Source organism: Tupaia chinensis, unplaced genomic scaffold (genome assembly GCF_000334495.1).
Source record: "Tupaia chinensis unplaced genomic scaffold, TupChi_1.0 Scaffold000075_1, whole genome shotgun sequence".
Taxonomy (NCBI): domain Eukaryota; kingdom Metazoa; phylum Chordata; class Mammalia; order Scandentia; family Tupaiidae; genus Tupaia; species Tupaia belangeri.
In genome coordinates, this window is record NW_006159535.1 from 2076801 (window position 1) to 2103666 (window position 26866).

The 26866-nt window shown below is 51.3% G+C and overlaps 1 protein-coding gene across 2 annotated transcripts in view; it reads right to left on the reverse strand.

The window, feature by feature from the left end:
• SPTB (spectrin beta, erythrocytic) overlaps positions 1–26866 on the reverse strand; it is an 85058-nt gene that overhangs the window by 23813 nt on the left and 34379 nt on the right. For both annotated transcript variants that reach the window (XM_006142406.3, XM_027768249.1), the window contains 19 exons: positions 26536–26616; positions 26105–26220; positions 25589–25701; positions 24587–24774; positions 22742–22859; positions 21561–21719; positions 20366–20668; positions 19562–19712; positions 17957–18827; positions 16759–16896; positions 11607–12363; positions 11016–11218; positions 10816–10906; positions 9036–9182; positions 7638–7901; positions 7046–7252; positions 6489–6578; positions 1537–1815; positions 559–689 (listed from right to left, as the gene is read on the reverse strand). In XM_006142406.3, coding sequence (XP_006142468.1) covers positions 559–689; positions 1537–1815; positions 6489–6578; positions 7046–7252; positions 7638–7901; positions 9036–9182; positions 10816–10906; positions 11016–11218; positions 11607–12363; positions 16759–16896; positions 17957–18827; positions 19562–19712; positions 20366–20668; positions 21561–21719; positions 22742–22859; positions 24587–24774; positions 25589–25701; positions 26105–26220; positions 26536–26616 — 4407 coding nt within the window. The remainder of the gene's footprint in view (positions 1–558; positions 690–1536; positions 1816–6488; positions 6579–7045; positions 7253–7637; positions 7902–9035; positions 9183–10815; positions 10907–11015; positions 11219–11606; positions 12364–16758; positions 16897–17956; positions 18828–19561; positions 19713–20365; positions 20669–21560; positions 21720–22741; positions 22860–24586; positions 24775–25588; positions 25702–26104; positions 26221–26535; positions 26617–26866) is intronic.

The following is a 26866-nucleotide window of genomic DNA, read 5'->3' on the forward strand; positions in this document are numbered from 1 at the left end:
GCAGGGGATACCCTAAAGGCGGCTAAGGACAGGGCCGCAGCTGGGGGCAGCCTGAGGTGTGTGGCCCAGGGGACTGCACTTTATGCAGAATCCGCATGGCTCAATGGTTCAGAGGACTGTGGGTTTTCTACCCGCACTCCCATACAATGAAATGTACTGAGACACTGTGAGGTCCTAAGTACCTTCTGAACCATAAACAGAAAAGCAAATTAAAAAAAAAAAAAAAAAAAAAAAAAGCAAAGTTAGACCAAAGTGTCTCTTAAGATATTTGAACTCCTTGCAAAATTGGAGCTCTCAGTTCACCAGAAGGGTCGTTTAGCTATTCTTCTCTCTGATCTTTTTGCAAAGCAGGCCTTAGTTGACCTAGTTTGAAGTTACTCATGCAAAACCAAAGCATAAAATGGAATGGGACTCATCAACGTCTAGAAGCAGTTTTTCAAACCTCTCTATTGTGGGAAAACGATTTCCATCCCCACATCCACTTAGACCTGAAGGGATATTGGCTGGTGGGGCCCTGGCCTGATGCCCACTCCCAAATCTCCCTAGGAGAACACGCACCCCTCGGGGTGGCCTGCAGACAGCAGGCCCTGGGCCCGGCCAGCCAGCTGCTTGATGTTCCTCCCGTATTCCTCCACGGCGCGCTGCTGCCGCAGATGCCGCTTGAGCATCACGATGGCACCCTCTTCATCCTAGGAGGCGGCAGACGGTCAGCGCCACGGCCCAGCCTGGCCGCGCTCCCTCAGCTGGCTCAATCCAGCCCAGCGCCTGGCAGTGCCCAAGGGGGAGGAGAGCCAGGCTTTGGGACACGCCAGGGAGAGCCACACATTCCTTTCCTGGTTTCCCAGCAAGACTGTACCCCACCTTTCTCTCTCAACTCCCCTGATTCTTATCCAATATCTACCCATCCTTCTAGGCTCAAGTCCAACCTCTGTCCCCATAAAAATGTCCTCTATCATTCCAGCTTTTCTTTTTTTGGGGAGAGATTTTTTTGCTATAGGGCACGTGCACTCGCCAGACAGACAGAGAGAGACAGAGAGACAGAAAGCAAGAAATCACCCCCCAGAGGGGATGGTCACACCGCAATCCCTTCTCCTCCATTCTCCTCTCGGGATCTTGGGCATGCATGCACACGTGCCCAGCGTGAGTTCTAAGCCACCGGGCCCGGGACGCGAACCGCGGTCGACTACATGGGAGTCCAGCGACATAGCCATTACGCTAACTGCTGGTTCCCTATCATTCCAGCTTTGAGAGGCTGCTCACCTCACCTCTCAGCCCCTCCCCCAGGAGTCTACCAGGACAGAGTCCACGGCAAACAGTGAAGAGCCCTTGGGTCAGAGCAAATTGAAGCTGGCAAACAGCACCTGGCTGCCCTGTGTGCATTGAAGGGGGTGTTCTTGGGAGGCCCGGGGGGTTGCTCAAACACCATCCCTTGCCCTTGCTCCTCCTGCATCTGGGTTTACAAGGCTCCTACTGGCTGCCCCTCAGCTCTTCCTCTCCACCTTGGCACTCTGGCTGGCAGCCCCTGCCCAAGCAGACCTTGGGGGTCTCGTCGGAGATGACATAGAGCTCCTGCTCGCTGATCCAGGCCTCGGCCTCACCGGCATCCAGGTAGTACTGCTGCGCCTCGTTGGCATCCCGCAGGCGTTGCAGCCGCCCGGCCGCTGCCTCCCTCAGTGTGTCCCAGGAGCCCTGCAGGTGCCCCAGACGCTCCTGGATGTCTCCACAGTCGATCTCTGCTGCCTCCACCAGCTGCTGCCCTCTCCGCAGCACGTCCTCGATCCGCGGCGCGTGGCCCAGGATCTCGTTTTGCAGCGTCTGCAGCCATAGAGAAGAGCTCAGGGCAGTGTCTTCCCACCAAGTAGGGGAGCTACTTCTGTAGTGGGCAGCATCGGGCCTGGCAGCCCCCACGCCACTCACCCCCTCCTGCTAGAACGCAGCAGGTGATGGCCATGAACAAGCCATGGTCTGAATGTGTCCCCTCCACATTCCCATGTGGACACTCAGTGCCCAGTGTAACGGTGTTGAGAGGTGGGGCCTTTAGGAAATGATTAGGTCATGAGAGCAGCAGCCTCATGAGTGGACTAATCTATCCACGGACTAATGAATTAATGGATTAGTGGATTAACGGGTTATCACAGGAATGGGTTGGTTGTTGGGAGTGGGTTGTTATAAAAGCGGGCCTCTCACTCTGGGTGCTTGCTTCCACCTTCTGCCCTGTCATCACGGAATAAACCTTACTAGATGCCAGTGCCATGTTCTTAGACTTCCCAGCCTCCAGAACCGTGAGTTAAATAATTTCTATTCTTCATAAACTGCCCAGTCTGTGGTACTGTGTTACAACACTAGGACAGGGACTAAGCCAACTGCTAATGATACCTCTGGGCAGGGTGCTGAGCCTTTTGCTGGTCTCACTCATTTTAACCCCTAGATAGCCTTCTGAGACAGGCGCTCGGAAACGCACGCAGCAGTGAGGGAACTCGTCGACGGTGAGTGGTACAGCCGGGATTTGAACAGAGCTCTCCTGATGCCAAAGCCTATGTTCTTGACTATTCCTGTTCTTTCCTTCTTTTTTAAAAGTTTCTTTCTTTAATGAAAAGAAAGAAGCACCTCGACAGAGTTCTCATGCTAGTATTCTTGCCCTGCCCTGCTTTCTCAGCCAGCTAGTATCATGGGCGTGGATCAGCCTATAGGTAAACCTGGGAATGGAACCCAATGGAACCCACTTGGAAGATTGGACCTGCTATGCTTCAGCAAAACTTGATATCTTCTTTTTAAAAACATTTTTATTTAAGTTTATTTATCCATTATTTGTTTAATTTGAACAGAGAGGGATAGAGTGAGAGAGACAGACAGAGAAAGAAAGAAAGTGAGAAAGCAAGCCACCAGGTCTGGGCTTTGAACCGTGCTCTCCCATGAGGGAGTCCAGCGCCCTAACCACCACGCCACCTGCCAGCCCCAGCAGAGCTTGATTACTTAGGTGTATGGTTGAAGGAAAGAAAACAACTTCAAAATGACCTTTTAGGCATCTAATTGAGCACACGCTCTATAAAAAGGAGGGCTGACAGTAGCCCCCTTGTTCAGAGTTTTGGGTTTTGTTTTGTTTTTCCCCATTTCTAGTTCTTAAATCTTTTATGTGCCTTGTATTATTTCCCATTTGAGTCTTTAGTCAAAATGACCTTTTCCTTCCACTCTGGTGGGTCACCTTTTTCTTCAGGAGGCCCCAACATACGTTACTTATTTTTCTGGGTCCCAGAGGCCAAAGTTAGCTATTTATTATGCATGGGCTCTTGGGGTCCTCATATGGGGAGGGGAGGTCTTTAAAAAGTTTATTGAAGATGTATATTATGAAAAAGCTATGCATTTCAAAATGTTTATAACAAAATAAATTTGTAATTTAATTCCACTTTTCCACAAACTTTGAAGTGCCCTGTTATCTCACTTCCTGCCTTTCTACAATTTCCCCATGGCCTTTATAACCACCTAGAGTCACGGAAGAGCAGCCCACATGGGCCGGACAGTGACCCACCAGCATGTAAGATACAGTTGAAATAGCAACGTCCTATCCTGCCGAAATGCATTTTTGCACTTTATGCTCAGAAACCTGATTTTGACAGTTGCCTGTGATATTTGCGATTGTACTCAGACAACCCATGCTGTCAGCTCCATTTTCCTCTGCTTTACCTGAGACTGTATGGCCTCTGTAAGGCCCCTGAAAAAGGACTTTCTCTCTCCTTCTCTATCTCCTGCGCAGGGTGCTTATCTATGATGTCTTCTTCCCTGTCTTCATTCATTCAATAATTTACTGAAGTCTTTTCTATGTACCAGACCCTGTTCTCGGTACTAGGGACAATATAGGAGCGAGATAAGCAAACCCTTGCCCGATAAAGTTTAGCGTCTAGTAGAGGATGAGCATGTAATAAGTGACTGCGTGAAGCCTGGGCCTGCTCTTGGGTGCTATAAAGAAAACATCATGGGCCGAAGAAGGCTGGCAGAGGTGTGGTGGTGGCTACTTTCACTGGGGGTGTCAGCGGCCTCCTGAGGAGATGACATTCGTGTGAGACCTGAATGATGAGAGGGAACCAGCCACAGTGATCTGGGGATAAGTGTTCCTGGAAAGAGGGAAAAGCAAATGCGAAGGCCCCGGGGTAGAGACAAGGCCGGACTGTCCAAGGCCAGAGGGAGGGCCAGAAGGGCCGCGATACTGCGGAGGAGGCTGAGAATGGTCTGATTTAGATGCAGGCCGTGCCGGGCAAGGCAGTGGTTCTTTGCCCAGACTGCACATGAACTAATCTGGAAAATGGACACAGTTAGGGTCCGACCCCCAGAGAGCCTAAGGAGTTCATCTGAAGTAGGACCTGGGCATCTGAATGCTTACAAAATTTCCCAGATAATTTTTTAAAAAATAATTATTTTTTTAATCATCATTCCTGAATGCTTACAAAATTTCCCAGATAATTTTAAAAAAAATAATTATTTTTTAAATCATCATTTCCATTATTTAATTTGTAATAGGGCATACGTGCTCACCAGAGAGAGAGACAGAGAGAGAAAGCCACCAGGTTCAGGACTTGAACTGTGATCTCATGTTGGAATCTAGCACCTTAACCATTATGCCACCTACTGGTCCCATCCCAGGTGATTTTAACATGCATCTGGAGGTGACCCTTCATGTAGCCCCGGCAGGATTTGTTCTAATTACAATCCATAGCTACTAGACCAGTTGTTCTCAAAGTGGAATCCCACAGCATCAGGATCACCTGGCGTCTTTTTTTTTTTTTTTTTTGAGATTTTTTTTGTTTTTGTTTTTGTTTTTCAGCTATAAGGGCGCATGCGCTTGCCAGACAGACAGAGAGAGGCAGAAGAGACAGCAAGCGAGAAATCACCACTCACCACCCACCACCCCACCCCCACCCCCGGGTGGATGGCCATACCGCAATCCCTTCTCCTCCATTCTCCTCTCGGGATCTTGGGCACGCATGCACACAAGCCCGGCGTGAGTTTCAAGTCACCGGGTCTGGGACTCAAACTGCGATCGACTACGTGGGAGTCCATGTGACATAGCCATTACGCTAACTGCTGGTCCCAAGGTCAGCTAGCATCTTATTAGAAATGCAGATTATCAGGCTCCACACCCAGAGACTGAGTCAGTGGATCTGGGGAGGAGCCTGGTCATCTCGTTCCAAGAAGCCCTCGGGGTAAGTCTGACGCAAGCTGGAGTTTAAGGAGCTCTATCACAGAAGGCCTAACTGAGGAAATGGTGACACTGGATTTATGCTTTACGCAGGGTGGTTCAAATAGTCTTTACCAGGACAGCCTCACTCTCCTAAAAGGTTGTTTTTCCCTCCTTGGCTAAGGGAACACAATTCATACTTGTCCTGGTTTTTCTTGAAACAGCAACCTCCAGCCAGGAAAACTGAAAACCTGTGGGTAATCCAACTGACTGGGGGGTAGAGAGGATCACAAGTCCGCACTGTTGGAGAGACTGAGCCTTTCATTTTATAATTCTGGACACTGGGCACGATTCTTTATCGTCTTCTAGCCCAGATCCCTGCACGTGGCCATGGAAGCCTCTGTGATGAGATCATGTCAACTGGATGCAGAGGACCCAAGGGAGCTTTAAAGAAACCTCTTTGAGTATATCTGAGGTCTTGGCACAGGCGCTGGGCTCAAAAGGTCCCGTGAGCAGGTGCCAGCTGCTCTTATCTGGGGGACAGAAGTGCTGTCTGTCTGCCACAACCTTTCTTCCCCAAGGGGCTTCAATACCAATGTGGCGGCCTAAGGCTGTTGTTCTTCTCTGAGATCTCGGTTCTCAGGTCTCCTTGCTGACCCAGTAAGCAGACCAGATAGTAGGAGGGACCTTCTGCTCAAGAGGAGGGTCAGCAGCCGCCCTGGCTGGATATGAAGCCCTGTGGCCTGACACGGTGGCTTCTGTGGGAAGGTGGGCTCTGTCTGCAGCCTTGTCTCTACAGGAAGCTGTAGCGTGTGCTCATGCCCAGGATTCTGACCACAGCCACAGCAGTTCCCTAAGAGAAAGCCCAACAGCAGACGGGTGTTTGCTCCAAGGGCTCAGAGTCCAAGTTCAGGGGCTTCCTAATGGAGCTTGAACCCTACAGGCACTCTCATATGGCCAGTGAAATGGGGCCTCCATATCTTCAGTTCACACATGCCACAGATAGCCCTGGAAGAGGTGCAGGAGTGCTGTGGAGAGAAACCAGGAGGCCACAGAGGAGGTGTTTTCTCACACCAGCAAACCTGCTAACATTGGCTCCTCTTGGGAGGCCACTGAATACAAAGCTCTCAAGCACACTAAGTTCCAGGGCTGGTTTGCCAGGGCCCTGCACTCACTGGCGCCTGATGGAGTCTGAATGGCCCCACGCCCCCTAACCCTGGGATTCTCCCCCTCCTCCATGGTTTTCCTAGAATTCTCTCTGGAACCACTGAAGCCTGCTCTCTCTGCCACAGGGCTGGCAAGGCAAGGCAGCACCCACCTGGTTCTTCTTCATAAACAGCTGCACGGTTTGCAGATTGGAGCCGTAGTCAGCCGACTGGGCCAGAGGCAGCCTCTCCTCCACCCAGAGCTGCAGAGACCAGAAGGCAGGGGACAATTGGTGACAATCATGGCCATGCCTTCCCGAGCACTCACCACAGGCCTGACAGAGCTTTGCTGGCTGTCTCCTGGTTCCTCCCAATACCCATTAGGGTTCTGTCTCCATTTTACAGATGGGAATATTTTGGTTTTATGAGTTATCCAAGTAACCTGCTCTGGGAACACAGTGGGAAGGTAATGCAGCTGGACCTCCAGCCCAAGCCTGTCTGAGCCCGACGCCCATGCTCTTCACCATCAGTCCCAGCAAGCCCAGCGAGCTAAAATTCGAAAAGCACTGGCGTGGCTTTTCTGTGTCATGTAATGATCACAGCAGCTCTGAGAGAAAAGGCAGGGAGATGGCCAGTCACCTGCCAAGAATGGCTCTGGATGGCAGCCAGCTATCCTGATGGCAGCTGGCCGCTGGGCCTTGGGGGTGGGGAGAGGCTGACACCCACGCACCGTCTCATCCTCTAAGTCCCGGCCGATCTGCAGCTTGGCTTTGGATGATTCCAGCTGCTTCTTCCTCCTCCCCAGTGGCTCCAGCAGGTCCAGGAACCGCTTCTCGATGCTCAAGTCTGCGTCTCCTGCCTCCTCTCCCAACAAGGGCACCTGGTCAAACAGCTCCTCCAGCTCCGCCTTCCGCACATTCACTTGGTCCTCCACTCGCTGAGACACAAGGGCCCAGTGTTGGCACCAGCCTTGCGCCAGGCAGCCCCTCCCTCTCGTCACTCATTCATGTCTTGCCTATCCTCTGAGGACCAGTGGAGCTCAGCCTCCTCCAAGAAGTCTCCCTGGAGGCCCCCATTCACCTGCCCTCCTCTGAATGCCTGCCCTATATTTTTATGCATCTTTTTTATTAGCCCATTTGGGTCCCTGGCCTGCCCTCTCCTACCCCACTGCAAAAGGGGTAGGTAAGGAATTATGAGCCAGGTGACATTTTTGCATGATAAAAGCTAATCCAGCTAAGAACGGAAGGGGTACAGAAGGTTTCAGACCTGCATCCCAAGACCCCTTCTATTCAGGGCTGTAAGCTTACAACCCGCTCACATGCCTTCAGTTTAGCTAACATCCGGTTGACACTGGTAAGGTCCTTGCCCGGGTCATCTGACCGCAGCTGCTCCTGCATGGCGCTGATCCACTTATTGAGGTCGGCGTGGGTCTGCGAGCGCAGGTCAGAGCTCCTGGCGGCCGAGAGTTGCTGGGCCTTCTCCTTCGTGGTGGCCTGCAGCTCATCCCAGAGGCGGTGCAAGGCTTCTAGCTTCGGGGACACCCGGTCTGTAAACTGGGGTTTCTCCTCCATTAGTAGCTTTCCCTCCTGTGGGGGAAAAAGGAGCGATCACCTTCTGAAGCCCTGGGGCAGCCCTTCTTTCGCAGGGGCTACCCAGGAGTATAGAGAGGTCGATAAGACGATTCAGTCATAGAAAGTGAATGAGGCTTGCCGGAAATAGACTCAGAACCCCCAGAGTTACTGTAGGGGAAGGCGGGGCAGAGAGAAGGCACATGTCTAGGGGAGACTCTATACTGGGGAGCTGCAGACAAGGGCCAGCTGGTACTCACAAAAGAAAAAGGTTAGACATCCATGCAGGTACAGCCAGCATGCTAACCTGGCCTGGTTTTCACCTGTGCAAGGTGCCTTTTTGGAGGTGAAAGTGGGACATGACTTGGGCCTAGGAAGACATACCACTGTACCAATACTAGGCCGTTTTTACTGAGTGCCTCCTAGTTGCCAAGCACTAGTCGAAGTGCTTTATTTGTCTGTGTTTAGTGCTCATGACTCCATCAGGTAGTACTATTATTATGCTCAGTTCATAGCTGAAGAAGTTACAGAGAAGTTAGGGAGCCAGCCTGGGTCCAGTGGTTACACCCTTAACCACCATGTGGCTTTGCCTGAAGTGCCGTGTAGATTCTAGGCCTGCTTCTTTGTGGACAGCCACAGCAGGAAGGCACACAGGTATGTGGTTCCCAGATCTAACCCCAGCCATGTTTTGACTTGTGCCCTGGGGCAAGCTCACTATGGGGGTCCCTTTGTTCTTTGTCTAATGGGTTCTGCCCATCTAGGCTGTGAGGCTTAATCTTTTCTCTGGACCACTCTGGTCACTTCAGGTGTGCCCAGATCCTGGGCAGGGCAGTACTGGAGCTCTGGTGAGGACAGTGGAAAACAGAGGTAACAGATAACTGCAGTGCTGACACTGGACACTGAAGCTCTCACTCCGTATCCTCAGTGTCCTGGACTGTCCTCAGACCCAAGTGACCCAGAAGAGGCAGCCGTTCCAACCAGGCTGAGTAAGACTGGCTGTATCATGGGTGCTGAAGGTTTAATCACCACGCAGAGAAGCTTTTTCACTACCAGGTTCTATCCATCAGCCAACCACAGGCCAGCGTGCCCTGGGAAGCCCATTCGGCTGGGTACCTGAGCAGGGAGCTCCTGCTGCCCACTGACTTTACCTACCGCATCGATGTTCTCAAGCCATCCTTGGTGGGAAGCCAGCTCAGCCATAAATGCCTGGTGCTTCAGCCACTTGTTGTGAAGGTTTCGTGCTTCATCGTAGGAGACATCTTGAGATGTCAGCAGCTTTTCATTGATCCAGAGAGTAAGCTGTGGGCAGAGAGAGTGAGCCCACCTGTCTGTGAGGGTGTCTCTTTGGCAGTGTGGGACCTGCTGCCCAGCCATGGCTGCAGAAGGAGTTGGTCGAGGCGGAAAGGATGAGCAAGAAAGAGAACCAATCTCTAATTCTGGATGTCTAAGTCCCAGCACAGGCAACTTAACCTGTGTCATGGCAGGACTAAAATGTGGGCTCAGGTGTGTCACCCCTATGGGGTAGAATATGTGCAGTATGAGACCAGGGATGCTTTGTACAGGGATGCCTGTCCTACATGGCCCTAGGACCCAGGACAGGATCTGGTACATTGTAGAAACCCGATGTGTGTTTATTGGATGGCTGGATAAATCCATTCTTTGGCAGTATGATGAAGAATCATTAATAAACACACAAAAAAAATGTTATCTGAGGAAGAAGCCAGGGGCAGATTGTATAATTAACAGTGAGGGGGAAATTGTGGTGAGTTCAGTATTTTCAAGATGTCCTGGCACCATGCCAAGCCTGGTTTGTGCCAAGGGCAGAGGTAGATAAAAACAAAGTTGTCTGGGTTGAGAGAAAAGAATTACAAAGATGAGAACAAGGAAGACATGAGGGAAAACCGTATGCCACACTAGAAGTATCATCAATGGAGTGAGCCGAAAGGGCACATTAAAGTATTAAGAATTTCAAGACCAGCACATGGCAAAGCAGTTAAGTCATTGGACTCCCACATGGCCAACTGCAGTTTGAGTCCTGGACCTAGTGGCTTGAAACTCACACTGGGCATGTGTGCGTGCGTACGTACCCGTGATCCTGGGAGGAGAATGGAGAGGAAGGGATGTGGCATGGCCATCCCCCTAGGAGGGTGATTTCTCACTTTCCCGCTCACTGTCTCTTTCTCTCTCTGGTGAGCATATGCACTCTAAGGCAAAAAATAAATCTCTACCAAAACAAAAAGTATTGAGAATTTCAGGATGGTGGGACCAGAAAATGACGTAATGGCTACGTTGCTGGACTCCCATGTAGTTAACCGCAGTTCAAGTCCCAACCCAGTGGTTTAAACTCATGCCGGGTATGTGTGCGTATGTGCCTAAGATCCCGAGAGGAGAATGGAGGAGAAGGGATTGTGGCATGGCTATCCCTTCTAGGGGGGTGATTTCTCGCTTTCTGTCTCTCTGTCTCTCTCCTTCTGGCAAGCGCATGTGTCCTATAGCAAAAACCTCTCAAAAAAAAAAAAAAATAAAAAAGGATTTCAAGATGGCAACAGGGGAGCATTTCACCAAGTTCAGAGCCCTTGTTCAGAGCAAATGAATGTGCAGGCTGCACACCTGCCGAGGAGCCACACTGACCAGGGCCCTGATGATTCTGGTATAGGTGCTTCTCCCGCCTGCAAAAAACTCTGCTCGAGATTTGGCAGATTTAAGGATGACTGTACAGATTCCACAAAAACAAAAAATATAAAACAAAAAAACCCCTGAGGAATCAAAGCATCTAGAAGATGACCTAAGCCACCAAGGACCCAGAGTTTCCCTCTTGTGGAATCCCACAACTCTGCAGTTAGAAAGGGCACTCCAGACTTTCACCTCCAGGGCGCTCTGCTCCTAGAAAGGACTCTCCCGAGAGGTGGGCCCTGCCTCGCTGGAGCCTCACCTCCTCGCAGTTCTGGAGGAAGTTCTGGAGCTCAAGGTTGTCCCTCAGAAGGACTGAGATGTCCTGGGCCGTCTTGTTGTTCTTCCTGTGCCTGGAAGGGAAGCCAAAGCCAAGTCCTAACAGTGCCAGGTCTGGGTCCTTGCCTGGCTCCCCAGCCCCTCTGTGGCTCCAGGCCCCATAGCCCCGGGGGTGGGGAGTACCTGTCCTCAATCAGCTGCACCTTCTCCTTGATCTTGTCTGAGTACAGGTTTCCCTCGGCTACCAGCTTGTTTCCAAAGTCCACAGGACTCAAGACCTTATCCTGGTTATTCTCCATAGACACCAAGAAGTCCTCAAACTTCCGGATTCCAGCCTCTGCAGCTTCCAGGGAGTTTGGGGGCTCCAAGTGAGTCAGAGTATATTCCTGTGGGAGCAGGTTTCCAGACGAAGCATGAGGACAAGCTGAGGAGGTGGTGAGGGCAGGTGCCCAGGTGCCACGTGCAGCTAGACAGGCCCAAGGAGGAGGCTCTACTTTCTAGGCCCTGCCCCACACCTGTCCCCAACCCAGGGGCCCCGGTGAACAGTGTACCTAAACCCAAGGTGAATTTACTCCTCCAGTGTCTGACTAACGCAGGGCTGGAAAAGGCACATGATGGGGAACAAAGAGGACTCTCCTCACACCCCCATTAGTTGCTACAGAGAGTCCAAGAAAAGTGTACTTTGGTCCCTGGGCCTCACAGCACATCTGTAGACTCTCCACTGTGCCATCCTGAGACACCCTCTCCTGCCCCCAGCCCTGGAGACCTCTCTACCTGGTTGCTGAGGATGGCTTCAGCCTGCTTGGCATCTTTCTGGAACTCCTGGAAGCCGCGGCACTGGGCGAGGGAGTGGCCACGGCTCTCCCACATGCGGCACAGGGCGTCCCAGCCGGTATCCAGGCCCTCCAGCCGCTGGCCCAGAAGCAGGTACTCGGGGTCCGTCTGGTCTTGGATCACCTTCTCCCCAGACTCCTTGACGTGCCGGAAGCTCTCCTGGTGCTTGTCAATCTCATCCTTGATGTCTGCGTGCTGCTGCAGAAGCTGCTCCGCCTCTGGGAGCGACTCGGGTGTGTCCTCAGAGGCCACGGCCTTCTGGGCCATGGAAAGCCAGGCCTGGAAGTCATCCAGATCCTGCAGGAAGGCCTGCAGCTGGCTGGCTTCCCCCAGGGAGGCCTCCTGGCCCTTCAGGGCTTGCTGTAGACCCTGCCACAGCTCCTCCACGTACGCCTGCCGCTGGCCAATGACCTCCTTCAGCTCGGGATGTGACTCCATCAGCCGCTGCGACTCTCGCTCCAGGGAACCCACACGGGCCTGGATGGCAGCCACGTCGCGCTCCAGCCCTGACAACTTCCGCTGGATGGCAATGACACCTGCCAGGTCCCGCCCCAGGTCCTTTGTAGACTCCACTACCTTCGTCTTGTCCAGGATCCACTTGCTGGTCTCCTCGCAGTCCACGCAGTAGTTGTGCACCCGGAGGGCCGAGTCCACTGCCTCCCGCTTCTCTAACACCATGGCCTGGAATGCCTGCCACCTGCCAGGGCAAGGACACAGCCCAGGAAAACAGAGACACTTTATTCCTGAACTCTTCGCACAGGGCATCTCTTCCCAGATTCCCATGAGTCTCATCCCACAGAGCTTGTATGTTAAAAAAGAAAAAAAAAAAAAAAAAAAAGAAAAAAATATCTACCTACAAACTAAAAAAAAAAAAAAAGAAAGAAAAAAAGATCTACCTACAAACCGTGGACGAGCAAAATTCATTCATCCTGTCTTACCCAAGACATATATAACTGTCCTTCAGATCTTTAAATCAGCAGGAGGCAAGCGGCAATGTGACTCCAACCACAAGTAAAGGGACACGAATCAGATCTTTAAATCAGCAGGAGGCAAGCGGCGATGTGACTCCAACCATAAGTACAGGGACATGAGAGGAAAGGCTCTTCCTGGAGCTGCGTTTCAGGCAAATATACCCTTTCCCCAGAGTTTCTGAGCCATTGGAAATAATTAGAAAGCTCACATTGCTAACTTCAAGAATGCTTCAGGACACTGGGGCCCCTGCTGCCCTAGAGGAACCAGGCAAATGCCCAAGGTCACGTTCAAAGTGTCCCTGGGCCTCCAAACAAAAACCCCAAATCATCTTGAGTCTATAAAAAAGCTGCCTGGTGACAAAGAGGAAGAGGAGAAGGAGAGGGAGGAAGAAGCAGGGATTATAATGAAAATGGGCCACATCACCTTAAGTACAGTGTTACCAATGGGGAAAGGTGCCTTGACCTGGCAGATGTCCTGGGGCCCTGGGGTTGGTCCATAGCACACAATATGCCTCTTTGAAAGAGTTGCCCATTAGCTGGACCAGACCATCAGAGACACCCCTGGACCCAAGTTGACTCATTCTGCATCATCGTAATACATAAGTACACGAGAGTTGCTGAGGTTCATGCACTAATTGAACTCATCTTTCCTGAGTACCCACAAGGGTCTAAGGCATTATGTTAGATCTGGGGACAATACAGACATTACCAGACCTTGCCCTGCGGTGTGTGTGACTGGGAGAGAGACGAAGACAAGCCTACAGAGTAACTGTAGCAAAAGGACCATGTACATAGCACAGCTGGTGACGGTGGCAGGTTTCATAGAAGCCACTGGAGCAGTATCTTAAGGATCTGAGATACTGAGATCTCTCCCGTGCCTCCACTAGAGTGATCTATTTAAGGAAGAGATCCTGAGTGTCTCCTCCATCCCAATATCCCTTGCCCCAGGGGACGGAGCTCGAGGGGCTAAGCAAATGGACTGGTCAGAGTGCCACGTGGACATTCCCAGGTGTGACGATAGCCCTAGCTGGTTTGAAAAGCAAGTCTGCACCGAGGAGCAGGGATGGGCCGGGAGGGGTGGGAGTACCATGAGAGAGAGGAGAGAACCACTCGGTTTCCTCTTACACAGTGAAGTCCCCGAGCGCTGAGGAATTCTGTGCCTGGCACAGACAGAGCTGTGAGGCTGGGAACTCAGGAGAAGGACCCGATCTTGTTTTCTAAATTGGTCTGAAACCACTGTGAATTGAAAGTGAGGTGTCTCTGTGTCCCCAGTAAGAGCCCTCACGGTGATTTTCCAGGCCTTTCCCCTGTGGCTTTACTGCCATCCCAAGGGGTGGCCATGCAGGAGCACAGGCTGCATTTTGGGCCTACTCTGCCTCCCGAACCTACTTTTCCTTGACACTGTGCATCTCTACCATGGAGGGGTGGACAGAGTCACTCTGGTTAGCACTGGTCAGACAATGTCAGGAATCCGGGTTTGGTCTTGGGCCCGAGATTTTTAGAAAAATGCTGGCAAACTGGCACACATCTCGTGAAAGATGATCATGCATTCAGCAAGTGTCTGAATGGCTCAGATGTACCGAGCTTGGCAGGAAAACGTCGGTGTTGCCCTGTTCAATCACTCACTAGGCATTTGTCACAGAACTCTCCTGTGAGTGTGCCGGCACTGGCCTAGGCACTAGAGACAGCAGAGAACTGAGTGAACACTTTGCTCTCATTCATCAGGGGTGAAAAATGCAAGGGAAAAGCAAAGCAAGCTGAGGGAGAAATGCACTGCTTCCATTGGGGTGGCCAATGCGGGCCTCTCCAAAAAGCCGACAGGTCAGCTCAGACCTGAATAAAGAAGGGAACAAACCAAGCAAGTATCTGGGGAAAAAATATTCCAGAGTGGACCTCAGACAAGAGCACACTTGGTGCGCAAAGCTTTGAAGACAATATATAGAGGTTCTGCTTTTCATTTGCTTAGAGTCTCGTAGGAAAGTCCTTCGAAACAAGTCATCAAAATACAAGCTCGGATGTGAAGCTCAAGCCAGGACAAAGAAGGGAAAGATCATTTTTCCTCTGGGAAACTAGGGAGAAGGTGAACTTGGATTGTCCTAAAGGGTGGAAAAGATTTAGAACATGCATTGGGTCGTTCAAAAAGTCATGAGACCAGCAGTTAGCGTAATGGCTATGTCGCTGGACTCCCACGTAGTCGACCGCGGTTCACATCCCGGACCCAGTGGCTTAAAATTCACGGCGGGCGTGTGTGCGTGCGTGCCCAGGATCCCGAGAGGAGAATGGAGGAGAAGGGATTGTGGTGTGGCCGTCCCCCCTGGGCGGTGACTTCTCGCTTTCTGTCTCTATGTCTCTCTCTGTCTGGTGAGCGCACCCATCCTATAGCAAAACAGACAAACAAACAAACAAAAAAAACAAAATAAACCCCAAACCTCTCCAAAAAAAGAAAAAAAAGTCGTGTCATATTTTTCTATGTAAAAATGCATCATGCCTTTTCGGATGACCCAATAGATGGAGAAAAATGCACTCGGGCAGAGAGCCCAGCAGAGTCGCTGAGGCAGGACTAGGGGTGGAGGTGTAGACTGACAGTTATCGGAAAAAACATTTGGAGGGCTACACGAGGAGGAGGAATCCTGGTAAGTGTTGCTATCTCTTAAGGGAGAGCCAGAGTCAATGAGGACAGATTCAAGAAGGCAGCCTGCCACTCAACCTGAGATCAAACTTTCTAGCAAAATGAGTTACCCCCAAATGGGGTGGGCTACATGGTGAGGGAGGGAGCTCCCCAGCCCCGGAAGCATCTGTACAGAGGCACAGGCTGTCTGGGTACATGGCTAGATCAGATGATGCCTCAGATCCCTTCCAACTCTCAGATTGAATGGGAAACCATCTTAGCGTTTCTTACCTCAGGTGTTCTCTCGCCTGAGGACGGCAGGTACCTGGATGTACTGGGTTGTTGAAAAAGTCGTGATGTATTGCTCTTTGTGTTTTTATGATAAAATGTGTCTTTTTTTTTCAACACAGTATTTTGCTTGGGATGGAGCACGGCTTAGGGGGGTCTTGAAATTCTCTGACTACAGATCACTACATAGCTGACAAGTTCTTTCTGTCGGGAAGTTTCTCTGGTTTGGTCTTGTCTAGTTTCCTCAACTACACAGAAATTGTAATAATCTTTTGATGTCTTTCTTGCTCCCACACACACCCACTACCCACAGGTCTAAAGAAGAAGTCAGAGCAGCCTCCTCCTCTGCCTGAACACCAGTCTCCATCTTTAGATACTGAGATAATTGGCCTCCTTCTAGCGGTCACCCCTGCCTCCCCTAAGCTCCCAGCGGAGTCTTCACTGTGCGTCTTTCCCTTTACAACTGGGTCTTCCCTCAGCTCCCCTCCCAGATGGCCTCAGGCAGAGCAAGGCTCAGGCACAAGTGTGGGGAAGGCTCTGGGGTACCGGGGAGGTGGTGAGCATGTGGCACTGCATGTGCAGGGATCAGGGTAAAAACAGAGAACACAGCATTTGCTCTGTCCTCAAATATCCTCCAAGAACTAAAGGGCAATTACAATGTGCCTGAAAGCACCCCCGTCTCCCCCAAAGGCTCCTCAGGGTCTGTTATTTGTTCCAGCCAGGAAGCTCGCTCAAGGCTTCCTGCTAATCCCCTTCGTCATTCAAGCCAGCCTTGTTATTGATGCTGCATTTTGGCACAGGCAGAAGCATTCTTTTATGGACAGTACTTAAGAGCTCTCAGAAAACAATTTTCCCTACCCAAGTGTGTCCGGGGAAATATGGCATGCATATCATATGGCCTGATTTTACAATAGCTACAGGCACACACAGACTGCCCCCTCCATCACGGGCACGTGCGCCCCCTCCTCCCCTGGCAGAGCATTCAAAGCTCCACGAACACCTTCATCTCCCTTTCCGAGCTGTCCGACCTGCTGGTCACCACGCAAGTCCTTCTCCTTGCTGTTGCAGCTCCGGTGCTAGGCAGGAATCTGGCTAAGGTAGACAGGAGCACGTGGGGACAAGTGTGCGGTGCACTGCAGGTGGCCCAACTCCAGGCCACACCCTCACGATTGTGCCAGGTGTTGGGAGAAAGCACTCCCAGTCCCCAGCACCCCCCACACCCCACCTGGTGTTCAGGTGGTCCTGATACTTCTTCACTTCTCCACTGCGTGGATGGCCACTCTCTACCAGGTTGTTGGCAGCGAGGTTCACGCCATCAATTTGAGCCATCAGAGTCTTCATCTCCTGGTCCAGGATATCAAACCTGGTATGAACAGAGGAGAATGAGTCTTGGTGAGGTGGCGCCAGACACTTCATCTCCAGCAACCCCCAGGCCTCCCCAACATGTGGCTCTTGCTTTCTCCTTCTACCTCCTTGACCCATTTGTCCAGGTGAGGGGGAAGAAGGAGACAGATGTGCCGGTACACCTGGCTTCCTGGTTCATGGGTCCAATTTCACAGTCTAGCATTTCTTGGACCAGGCTTAGAGAAAGCTGGAGAGGGGGAGGAAAGGCTGGAAAGAGGTTACGGTGCATGTGGGGTGTGTGTGTGTATGTGTGAATCGCCACAGGGACCACCTGCCTCACCTCGGCTGTACTCTTAGACTGTGATTCCACTGCCCTGATCCCTTGGCCCAAAGGATCCCCTCCTCAGTCAGGCGCTCCCCTGAGTAGCACAAGGAAGCTTCCGGGGGAGGAGGGCTTGTGGTTATGGAGGCCCACTCTGCTGGAGTAAGAGCCCAGGATGCTCCAGCATCAGGAGGTGCTACCTGGGCACTGCTCAGTGAATAGCCTCTCTTCTTCCTCGACCCCCTGGATTCTGTGCTCAGGCTGCTGGTTCGCTGCACCAACCACGGCAAACCTCCCCACCTGTGCTGCTGATGGACCGGAAGTGAGAGCACTCTTGCAGACTGGTGGTTTATCAACTGGTCTCTGTGGCCCCTTGGAGTTCTGGGGCCTAAGGGACTGCCTCAGAAAGCAAGAGCTGGTGGGGCCCAGCCTCTCAGACCCCTGATTCAGAGCAGTTTTACTTGTCCTCTGTGTTACATAGGGTTCCACATAATTCACTTGAGCAAAGGCTGCTGTAGCTGAGAAGTAACTGAGTAACTTGACTGAAAAATCCCCTTGGTTTGAAAAACCCGAGGGCCCAATGGGTTAAGGCTACAGAGCCAGAACAGAACTCTTGACTCCAATGCCTGGACTTTGCAACCGCGGGCATCCTGTGGCCTCTCAAAGACCTTCCTGACCTTCAAGTTATTACCAAACAAGGGAGGAGGTGGACTGGCCTTGGTGAGAGGAGGTGAGGAAAAGATGACTGGGCTCTGACCTGTGCTGCACAACCTCCAGGTCCTCCAGGGTATCTGGGGTTTTCATCTGGGTCAGCCACTTCTCCTTCTCGCCCATCCACAGTTCACAGGCATCTGTCTCTCCAAACACTGTATACAGGTCCAGGGCATCCTGTAGCCTCTGTTGCCGCAGATCTGCCTGTGCCACCACCTTCTGGTAGAGCTCTCGGAGGGCCTGCAGTCGATTAGTCACATCTGGAGAGTCCCGAAACTCTTGGGGGAAGCCCTGGGCCTGCTGTTCCAAGTGCTCCATCACCCCACGGCTCTCCTCCAGCTCTTCCATGAAGTCCTTGTGCTTTTTCCCCAGGGCCCGAGTGGCCCCTTCATCTTGCCCCATATCTTCACCCGAGAGGAGCTGGTAGGCATTTTGTAGCCAGGACTTCAGATCATCTGCATCACCCTGGAACTGGAAGAAATTCTCAGCATCCTGAAGGTTCTTCTTGCGGAAAGCAGCCAGTTCCTTCAGTTGGTCCCACTGGGCTGACACCTCCTTGATGCGGGCCTCGATCTGCGGGTGCCCAAACTGCTTGCGTGCAACCATGCCCTCAGCCTCCTGGAAGATCTGCTCCAGGTGGGTGTCCAGCCCCCGGAGCTCGTCCTCAAAGGCCTTGTGTTTGCGCTGCAAGATGAGCACACTGGTCAGGTCTTTGCCGTAGTCCAGGGAGGAGTAGATCTGCTCCTTCTCTTTGATCCAGCTCTCAGCCTCATCCATCTCCCAGAAGAACTTCCAGAGCCGCTTGGACTGCTCCAGTTGGGCCTTCCGCCCAGCTGCCATGTTGCTCAGCTCCCCGAAGCACTGCTCCAGGTGACTGACACGATCTTGGATGACCTGGGGGTCACAAGGCTGGTACCCTGAGAGGGATAGGTGGAAGGAGAACAAAGCTATTGGGTCATCGGAAAAGTCATGACGCATTTTTGCATTAAAAACATAGGAAAATATGTCATGACATTTCCCATGACCTAAAAGGATGGTGTTCATGTATGGGCATGCTTTGATCAATTGGCAGGTCAGAACCACCTGAAATTGCCATCTAGAAGCTGTTATCTCACTAGGCCTTGGGATTCAATGTAGAGAGTTCTAGGTGCTCAGGGAGCAGGGTAGGCTCTTTATATATAATTAGTTTCCACTGAACTTCAAGAATTGGAAGAGTAAAAGTTGAATTAGTTCTCAACAGAAATGCACCACATGAAATTATTTTTGAAAACAAAACAAAACAAAAAACAAAACAAAACAAAAAACAAACCCAGATGCAAATTTTAATTCTTTAGGGAGGCAGTAAACTCGCCTACTTTAGACCAGGAAGTAGAAACTTGAATGGTCTCAGCCATAACGTGAACTAGTAAAGACAATGAAAGATGGATGATGTCTTGTTGGTTCTCACAAATGCCTTTCTCATTACAGATTACCAAAGCAGTTGCCTGCTCTCTGGAGAGTTTTGCTAGCCCTCAACTTTCCTGCACCATTGGTTGATGAAAGAAGCAGAGGTCTAACAGTAGTGCCCGGAGACTTAGCCAAGGTGAGGTGCTGGACAGAGAATGGAGCTCTGCCATTAGAAGCCTCAGCAGAGGAGACGCCCTGGCCTCACCTTTCCCCTCAGTGAACCGCAGGGTGGCTGCAGTGATGGCCTTCACTTTGTCCCCTTGGATGGCAATATCAGCTTCCATCAACTTGTGCTTCTGTAGCAAGTCCTCGACCTCCAACAAGTGCTTCCCAAACTCTGCAGATAAGAGGTGAGCCTGGAAAAGAGGACATGATATAGGGAGTGAGGAGAAGTGAAGAGACCATCCAAGGGGCGTGTCCATGCTATCTGAGCCACAGCGAGTTGGATGCAGCTGGAAAATGGCTGCCACTCAGGATGGGAGAAGCTACAGAGTAGGGGTTCTTACTAGGGTAGCCTATCAGAACCATCCACGGATGTCTTACAGAAGCCCAAGTTCCATACTCATCCAGTTCTGTCTCAACATTTGAGGCCTGGATATGTGTATTCTCAGAAAGTGCTATGGTTAGTCTGGTGGGTGTCCTCAGCTAAGACCTGCTGCAAAAGAGGGAGAGAAGAATGTAGATTTCTTTGGTTGCCCCCATGCTGGGAGGTCTGGATGATAATTGCTTGGAGTCTGATTCTCCAGACTTGTGAGTAATGTCTGCTGCTTCTAGGCCCTGCAGGTTGGCACCTGTGCTGAATCCAAATTTTTTTGGTTACCAAGGATTCTGGGGACCTGGGCTGGCATGTGCCTGGTAGGTGCACAGTGAGCCAAGGCACAGACAGGCAGATGCAGCCAGACAGTGGGCTGCCTCAGTTTCTCCATTTTGGCTCGGGGATGTGATTGACCTTCCTGAGGTCCAAGGTGAACATTGTGGGGCACAAGGGAAAGACTTGCCCGGGACCCACCTTGATCTCGTCCATCCAGTCGATGCTGTGTAGCATGTCCTGGAAGAGCTTCTGGAGTGCCAGGGTGGTCTCGAGCCTCTGGCGTCGGGACCGCAGCAGCTCCTGCAGGTAGTTCCATAACCGCAGGATGTTGTCCTTGCGGGCCATGATGCGCTTCTGGTCATGGTAATTCTCCTTCTCCAGCTCCTGGGCCAGGTCTTCCAGGGCCCGCACCCGCTCCTCATAGGCAGCCGTGTCAGTCTCGATGGCCTCGTGCTTTTTCTTGGCAGCTTCCACAGCTGCCAGGTCATATCCGAAGTTATCCTGCCCCACAAGGAGAGAACAGGCAGCTCAGCCAGACTCCCCCAGGATTGTCCTCAGAGAGAGATGGCAGGTCCCGGTCCATTCCCAAGGAATTAGTTCTGCAGTCTTTATTCAGCCTATCTTATCAGAACAACATCTTAAAAATTAAATGTCTCCTGAGAACCTCTCAAAGCAGCTCACGATTTTACTCCCTGTGCCACACGTGTGGGTAACGCTACATGTGTGTTGCTAACAGAGCCCTCTGGGGACCAGCTGGCACTCTCCGCCCTGCCTTGAGTGGACCTGCCTGACTCTGGGAGGCAGAGGCTGCTTCTCACTCAGAAACCAGGCAGCTGCAAACTGATGGTTTTTGCCCACGCGCTATCTGGGAAGCATGCATGCTCTCCAGTGCTCTCAGAACACTCGCTACCCCCTTTCTGGACAGAATTTAATTTGATTCCAAGCTCTAAGTGGGAGGGAACAGATGCTCTGATGGAGGATCAGCCCTGGGGTCAATCCTTAGCTAGTGCAATATGTCACAGTCCTGGAGGCTGGAGTCCAAAAGGCACGTCTGACACAGACAAGGGGCACTCTGTGGTTTTGCTGTATCCCTGGAGAACCATCATTTAATATCAACTCAGACCTCAGCTGTGGTTCATGCTACTGACCCACATGTGACAACTGGGGTGAGTTCTAGACTGTGAAACTCTTTCCTAAAAATAAGACAATACATCCTGGAGAGTGCTTCCTCCGTTGCAAATCCTGATCCACCCAATCACGGCGAGCTGGGCTGCAAGCACGTGGAAAAGCTTATCCAGCTGCTGCTAAAACACCAACTCAGGCTCTAGCCCGGTTGAGAGCTAGGGATGCTGAAGAACTTCCCCTCTAGTTGACCCCAGTGTGTCCCCATTACCTGGGCCACCAGGCGCTGGTTTTCATTGAGCCACGTCTCTCTCATGGCGGCCTTTCGGTCAAAGCGCCGGGCCAACTGCTCTAGCTTCTCCTGCCGAATGAGCTCATTTCTCAGGGCCAGCTCCCGCCGATACTCAGCTTCCTCTAGGCTTTCCCAGGCCTGCACAGGGGTGAAGCAAGAGTTCTTGGGGGTACAGGAGAAACACCTGGGCTGTGGGGCTCCACCTCTTTCTGATGCTGAGTTATTTCAGGAAACAGAGGTGGATGCTCTTGGGTGAGGTAGTGGCAGATTAAAGATCAGAAACAGCCTTTTGGTTTTCATGCCTGGACCAACCAAAGATGCAGGGAGCACTGGAAGGGTTATGCCTTCCCACTTCCCTGCTCCCCTAATCCTGCCTCAGATTCTTGGCGTAATATGGTTTTGTTTTTTATATATTGCTATAGGGTGTGTGTGCTTGCAGAAAACAGACAGAGATGGAGGGAGGGAGGGAAAGTGAGAAATCATTCTCAAGGGTATAGCCACAGCACAATCCCTTCTCCTCCATTCTTCTCTCAGGATTTTGGGCACACGTGCACACTCGCCTGGTGAGTTTTCAAACTGCAGTGTCCAGGACTCGAACTGCACCGTCTGCCATATGAGATCCAGCCACTTCAATCACCACGTCATCTGCTGGCCCCTAATATGTTTTTTTTACCTCTCTGGATGCTCAGTAAACTTGTACTGACTAAGTGTCTACCTTCGATCTACTAGAACTTCCAGGGGGTGTCTAGTCTCCAAACCCTGAAACATCATACGGAATTTCCCTTTTGTTGTAAGTATCAGGTAGTCAGGAAAGTCATGATGCATTTTCCTGTGTTTTTCTATGCAAAAATGCATCATGACTCTCCCAAGGACCCAAGAGTTATTGTTCCATATTCAAAGACAAGCTCTATCCTCTTGAAAGGATAGTCTATAAAACTGCCTTCAAAAATGGACTTTGGGCCTCCAAACAAGGGGTTGAATTGAAGGAGATGTGTAGAGTTTGATCTCTTAGAACCAGATTCTGATAGCTCTCCCAAATAGCCAGCTAAATAATATCACAGAGAAAGTAGCTTGGTTTACCTTTGACCAGTGGCCATTCCCAGTGCCCTTATCAAGAGCTCATCACCCATTAGCATCATATAATGGAAAACGTGCTATACCCGGTTGATGTCAGATACTAATTTCCCATCGTGGGGTGTGTACACTTTCTGATTATTGGCTCTCATCCGGGACTGAATGGTAAAAAGTAGGACTTCCAGGTTCCCCTTCTCCTGAAACCTGTAGGGAAGAGACAAAACAAAACAACAGAGCTATAAAGAGCCCCATGGCCGAATCTTTTGCTGAAGTCAACAGAGAGCCCTGACATCTTGGAGCCTGGACAGTAAAGCTTATTTTCCTTCAACACAAAGATAAGTTAAAGAAAACCTATAGATTAGTTTTGCCTGTTACGACACCTATCATTCTCTACAGCTGAGACCTAACGGGGTTTCCCAGTACAAATCAGAGAACACAATGGCTGCCATGGCAACTGTCATTTGCTTCCTCAGGAGAATGGCTAACTGGAGTATTCCAGTAACTCCTATAAGTACCATTTTTCTAATTGTTAAAAAGAAACCCTTCTCTGTTCTGCAAATGAGACAAGCCAGCTAGCTCTCTAGCCAGTGTTTTATGGAGTGAGTCAGTGAAGCCTTATGAGCGGCATTAGGCACATGAGAACGAACTAAGAATGCAGCTGTCACCTGAGTCCTAACGGGCTGGGTTCCTGATGCGTATGGCAGGCCACATGTTTCCAAGAGGGCAAGAAGGGCTAGGCTCTGGAAGGACTGAAGGCGTAGGAGACAGTAACAGGCAGCAGAGTGGGGGACTGGGGTCCAAGCTCTAGGTAACAGCAACCTTCACGTTTCTGCACGGACCCAAGTGTCTACCCACTTCTACACCTTTGCCATGGCAGTCAAGGACTGGCTGAATGCAAGGTCCCCAACCTATGGCCAGCGTAATAGATCTTGGTGCTCCTGGGCACTTAAGAGGGCTGTGGCCTTGAAGCGCTGTCTACACAGCAAGAGATAACACCTCTGTGTGCAGTGCCAGGTAGACTCGCAGAGGTGGTTAACTGTGTTGAATGTAGGACTTTCAAAGTGCGTTAGTGTCAAGCCAGAAACCAGATACTTGTTTATAGTACATCCTAGACTCAGTGTCTCACCTTTCCTTGTCTGAGAGTCATGAATGGAGAGTGTGGGAGATGGGAGGAGAGGAACAAAACAGGAGATACTGCCAATAAGCTAGAAACTTGTTTCAGAGATGCTGAAGACACTAACGGCAGACAAACTGGAATACTGTGTGTGTGCACGTATGCATATGGGCATGCTTGTATGTGCGTGCGCATGCCTATGTATGTGTGCATGGTTGTGTGTGTGCCTGTGTGACTGAATGTGGATGTGCATGTGCATGTCTGTGTGTACGTACCTGAATGGTTGTGCACACAGGTATGTACATGTATGGTTATATGTACATGCTCACATGTGTGCATGACTGGGTACAGACATGTGTGCGTGCATATGTGCACAGACCCTGCACCCAAAGGTGGGGCAGAGATCCAGAAAAGCAGGCTTAGTGTTTCACTGCTGAGCAATGACAGATGGGAAAGAAAAAAACAGCATGTACTTGGTCTGCAAGGCCCCACACAGAGCGCTCAGGGCCTGAGAATATGGAAGTCACCACCAGAAAATAAACCTATCACTCAGTGCAGAGAGAGAGGAGCTTTCTAGAACAAAGAGACCCAGAAACCTGACATTTCCTCCCAGGAATCTGGGAAAACTCTTTCGTTGGCTGTGAGTTGGGGTTTCTCATCAATACCTGGGAGCAGGGTGGTGAGGAGGTGACATCTGCAGCTCTCTAACCTCAAAGATACGTCTCAGGGATATACTTTAAAAGGCCCAGAGCTTGGCTCTACCTCCAGCAATCGATTTCTCTGACGACCTCCCCCCGCTGAGTACCAGGGCCCTTACTTGGGTGGCTTCTCCACAGTGCGGTAGGTGCTGAAGGCCTGCAGCTGCTGCTGGACACCGGTCAGTGAGTTGGCGAACTTACGGCTGTTCAGGACAGTGATGGTCTGCTCGATCCAGGTGAGCAGGTCCGAGGCGAGCCCACTGTACTTTTCAATCATCTTCTCTGTCTCAATGGCATGGTCAATGACCTAAGGAATCAGCTCATTACTCCTCTCATCACAAGGGTGAGGCTATTAATAAAGCCACCAACAAAGACCATGATCTAGGGGCCCTGATCAGGGCTCCCACCTTGTAAGCCCTGGAGCCTCTCAGGTTGGGTTTGCTCCCTGATCCCAAGACTCTGGTGAAGGCAGAATGAGTGGACTGGAAGTGAGTGAAGCCCTCCCCCTGTACTGCAAGACCAGTGGAAGGTGGCCTTGCCTGGAACTGGGAACAGCCCAGCCCCTCACCTATAAAAGGTGGGTAAACTCACTGTGCCAGGACAGCAGCCACAGGAGTAATGATACCAGGGTATCGTTTACTTAAAATATTTATCAGGATTTGAGTGCTGTCTCTGCTAAGCACAAGGCACATAAAGATGAATGAGAAACGGTCTCTACCCTGGAAGAGCTAGTGACCTAGCAGGGCAAAGGAATCCTGCCTGGGGTCTGTACAGAGAGGTGGGGTCCTGGTGCCTTGTGGGAGCCGGAGAGGTCTGATACCACAAGAAACAAACCAAGGAAAAGCCCACATTGATTTCTATAGGAGTCTTCATGAGACATGAGTCTCCCATGCCAGACGGGCTCAGAGCCGCAGGCTGTGGCACCTGTCGAGGCGGTGCCCATAATTCAGCTTGAGAGCCATCCACAGGGCCCTGAGGAAACTGGGAGTTGGGTGATCTGCACCCCACCCTGTGGCTGGGAGCCCAGACACCGAGCTCCTAGGATGGAACGGGAGCCTCTCAGTCCAGACCTGGATGTGGTAAGCAGAGAGGGCGACACGGGTTATGAAACAGTGACGTACCTTGCCAACGCGTTTGCCCTCCACCGCCAGCACCTTCATCTTGGAGAAGTAGTGGTAAAACGCCACCACGTAGGTGATGATGGATTTCTCATCGGGATTTTCTGTGAAGACATCTGTCGGGGAAAGGGTATACTCTCTGGATCAAACTGGAAGCCAGACAATTCAGGGAAGAGGGTTTGTAAGTTCAACTACGAGCGACAACTAACTTGACAAGGATGAAAGAAAGCAAAAGCTCTGAGGTTTGACAGAGTGATGAAAGCCACACATGGACCACAAATTATGAAAGAAAAAAGCAAAGGGATCCAACGTCTACAACAGACCTCTATGCAGGTCAGGCAAGGTTCTGGGAACCAATTTGGAGCGGAAGAGCCAGTCCTAAGCAGAGCCCTGGCCCAGCCACTGTCCCCTCACTGCACCCACAGCCCCCAGGAGCCCTGTCAGCTTGAGCTCCCTCCAGCACGGTGGGCACCATCTCCCATAGCTGCAGTGAAAGGCTGGTCAGTGGGTGTGGCTCACCTTCGGGGTCTAGGAGTGGGATGATCCCCAGCTGACGCTCGGCCACATCAAACGCATGCTCCAGGTTGTGTCGGGCATTGGAGTCTTTCAGCTTATCAAAGTCAATCAGGTCGGGCCTGGGGATGAAGCCAGACTATTAAAAGGGCATGACCACGGCATGCCTGTTGGCAGGGCAACAGGGCAGCTCCAGCATGAAGCCCAGACACGGGGCAAATGCTGGGAGGTGGTTGGGCAGAAGTGAGTACAGAGATGGGAGTAGGGGAGGGGAAAGCTGTGAGCACTAGCAGGGAGATAAGTGGTCAGCAGACATGGGATATCAAGGGAGAAAGGTTAAGGAACTTCTCTGTGACTTCCATGTTCAGTACAATGGGCCCAGAGTACCCCAGGGATTCTGCCAGGGTCTATACCCACAGTCCTCTCCTCCCTCTTACCGGTGTTTGTGTATCAGGGCATTGAAGGCCAGGCCATCCTTCCAGCTGGACGTGAAGTTGGTGACGTTGACATGAGGGTAGCTGTAGCCAAGAGAAACATCAAGACCTAAGACATCATGGCCAGCTGCGGTAGCACACCAGTGATACGATGCTCCACGATGCTGAAGCCACATGAGAAGGTTCCAGGCCATGTCCCAGGGTCTCCCTGTACACACCAGGCTTGCATGAGCAGGCCCATAACCCTGGCTGGATGCAGATGGAGGGGGATAAATTGCTGTGTGAAGGCCCCACTGGGGATGCCTCTCTTTCTTTCCCTCTCTTTCTCTCTCTC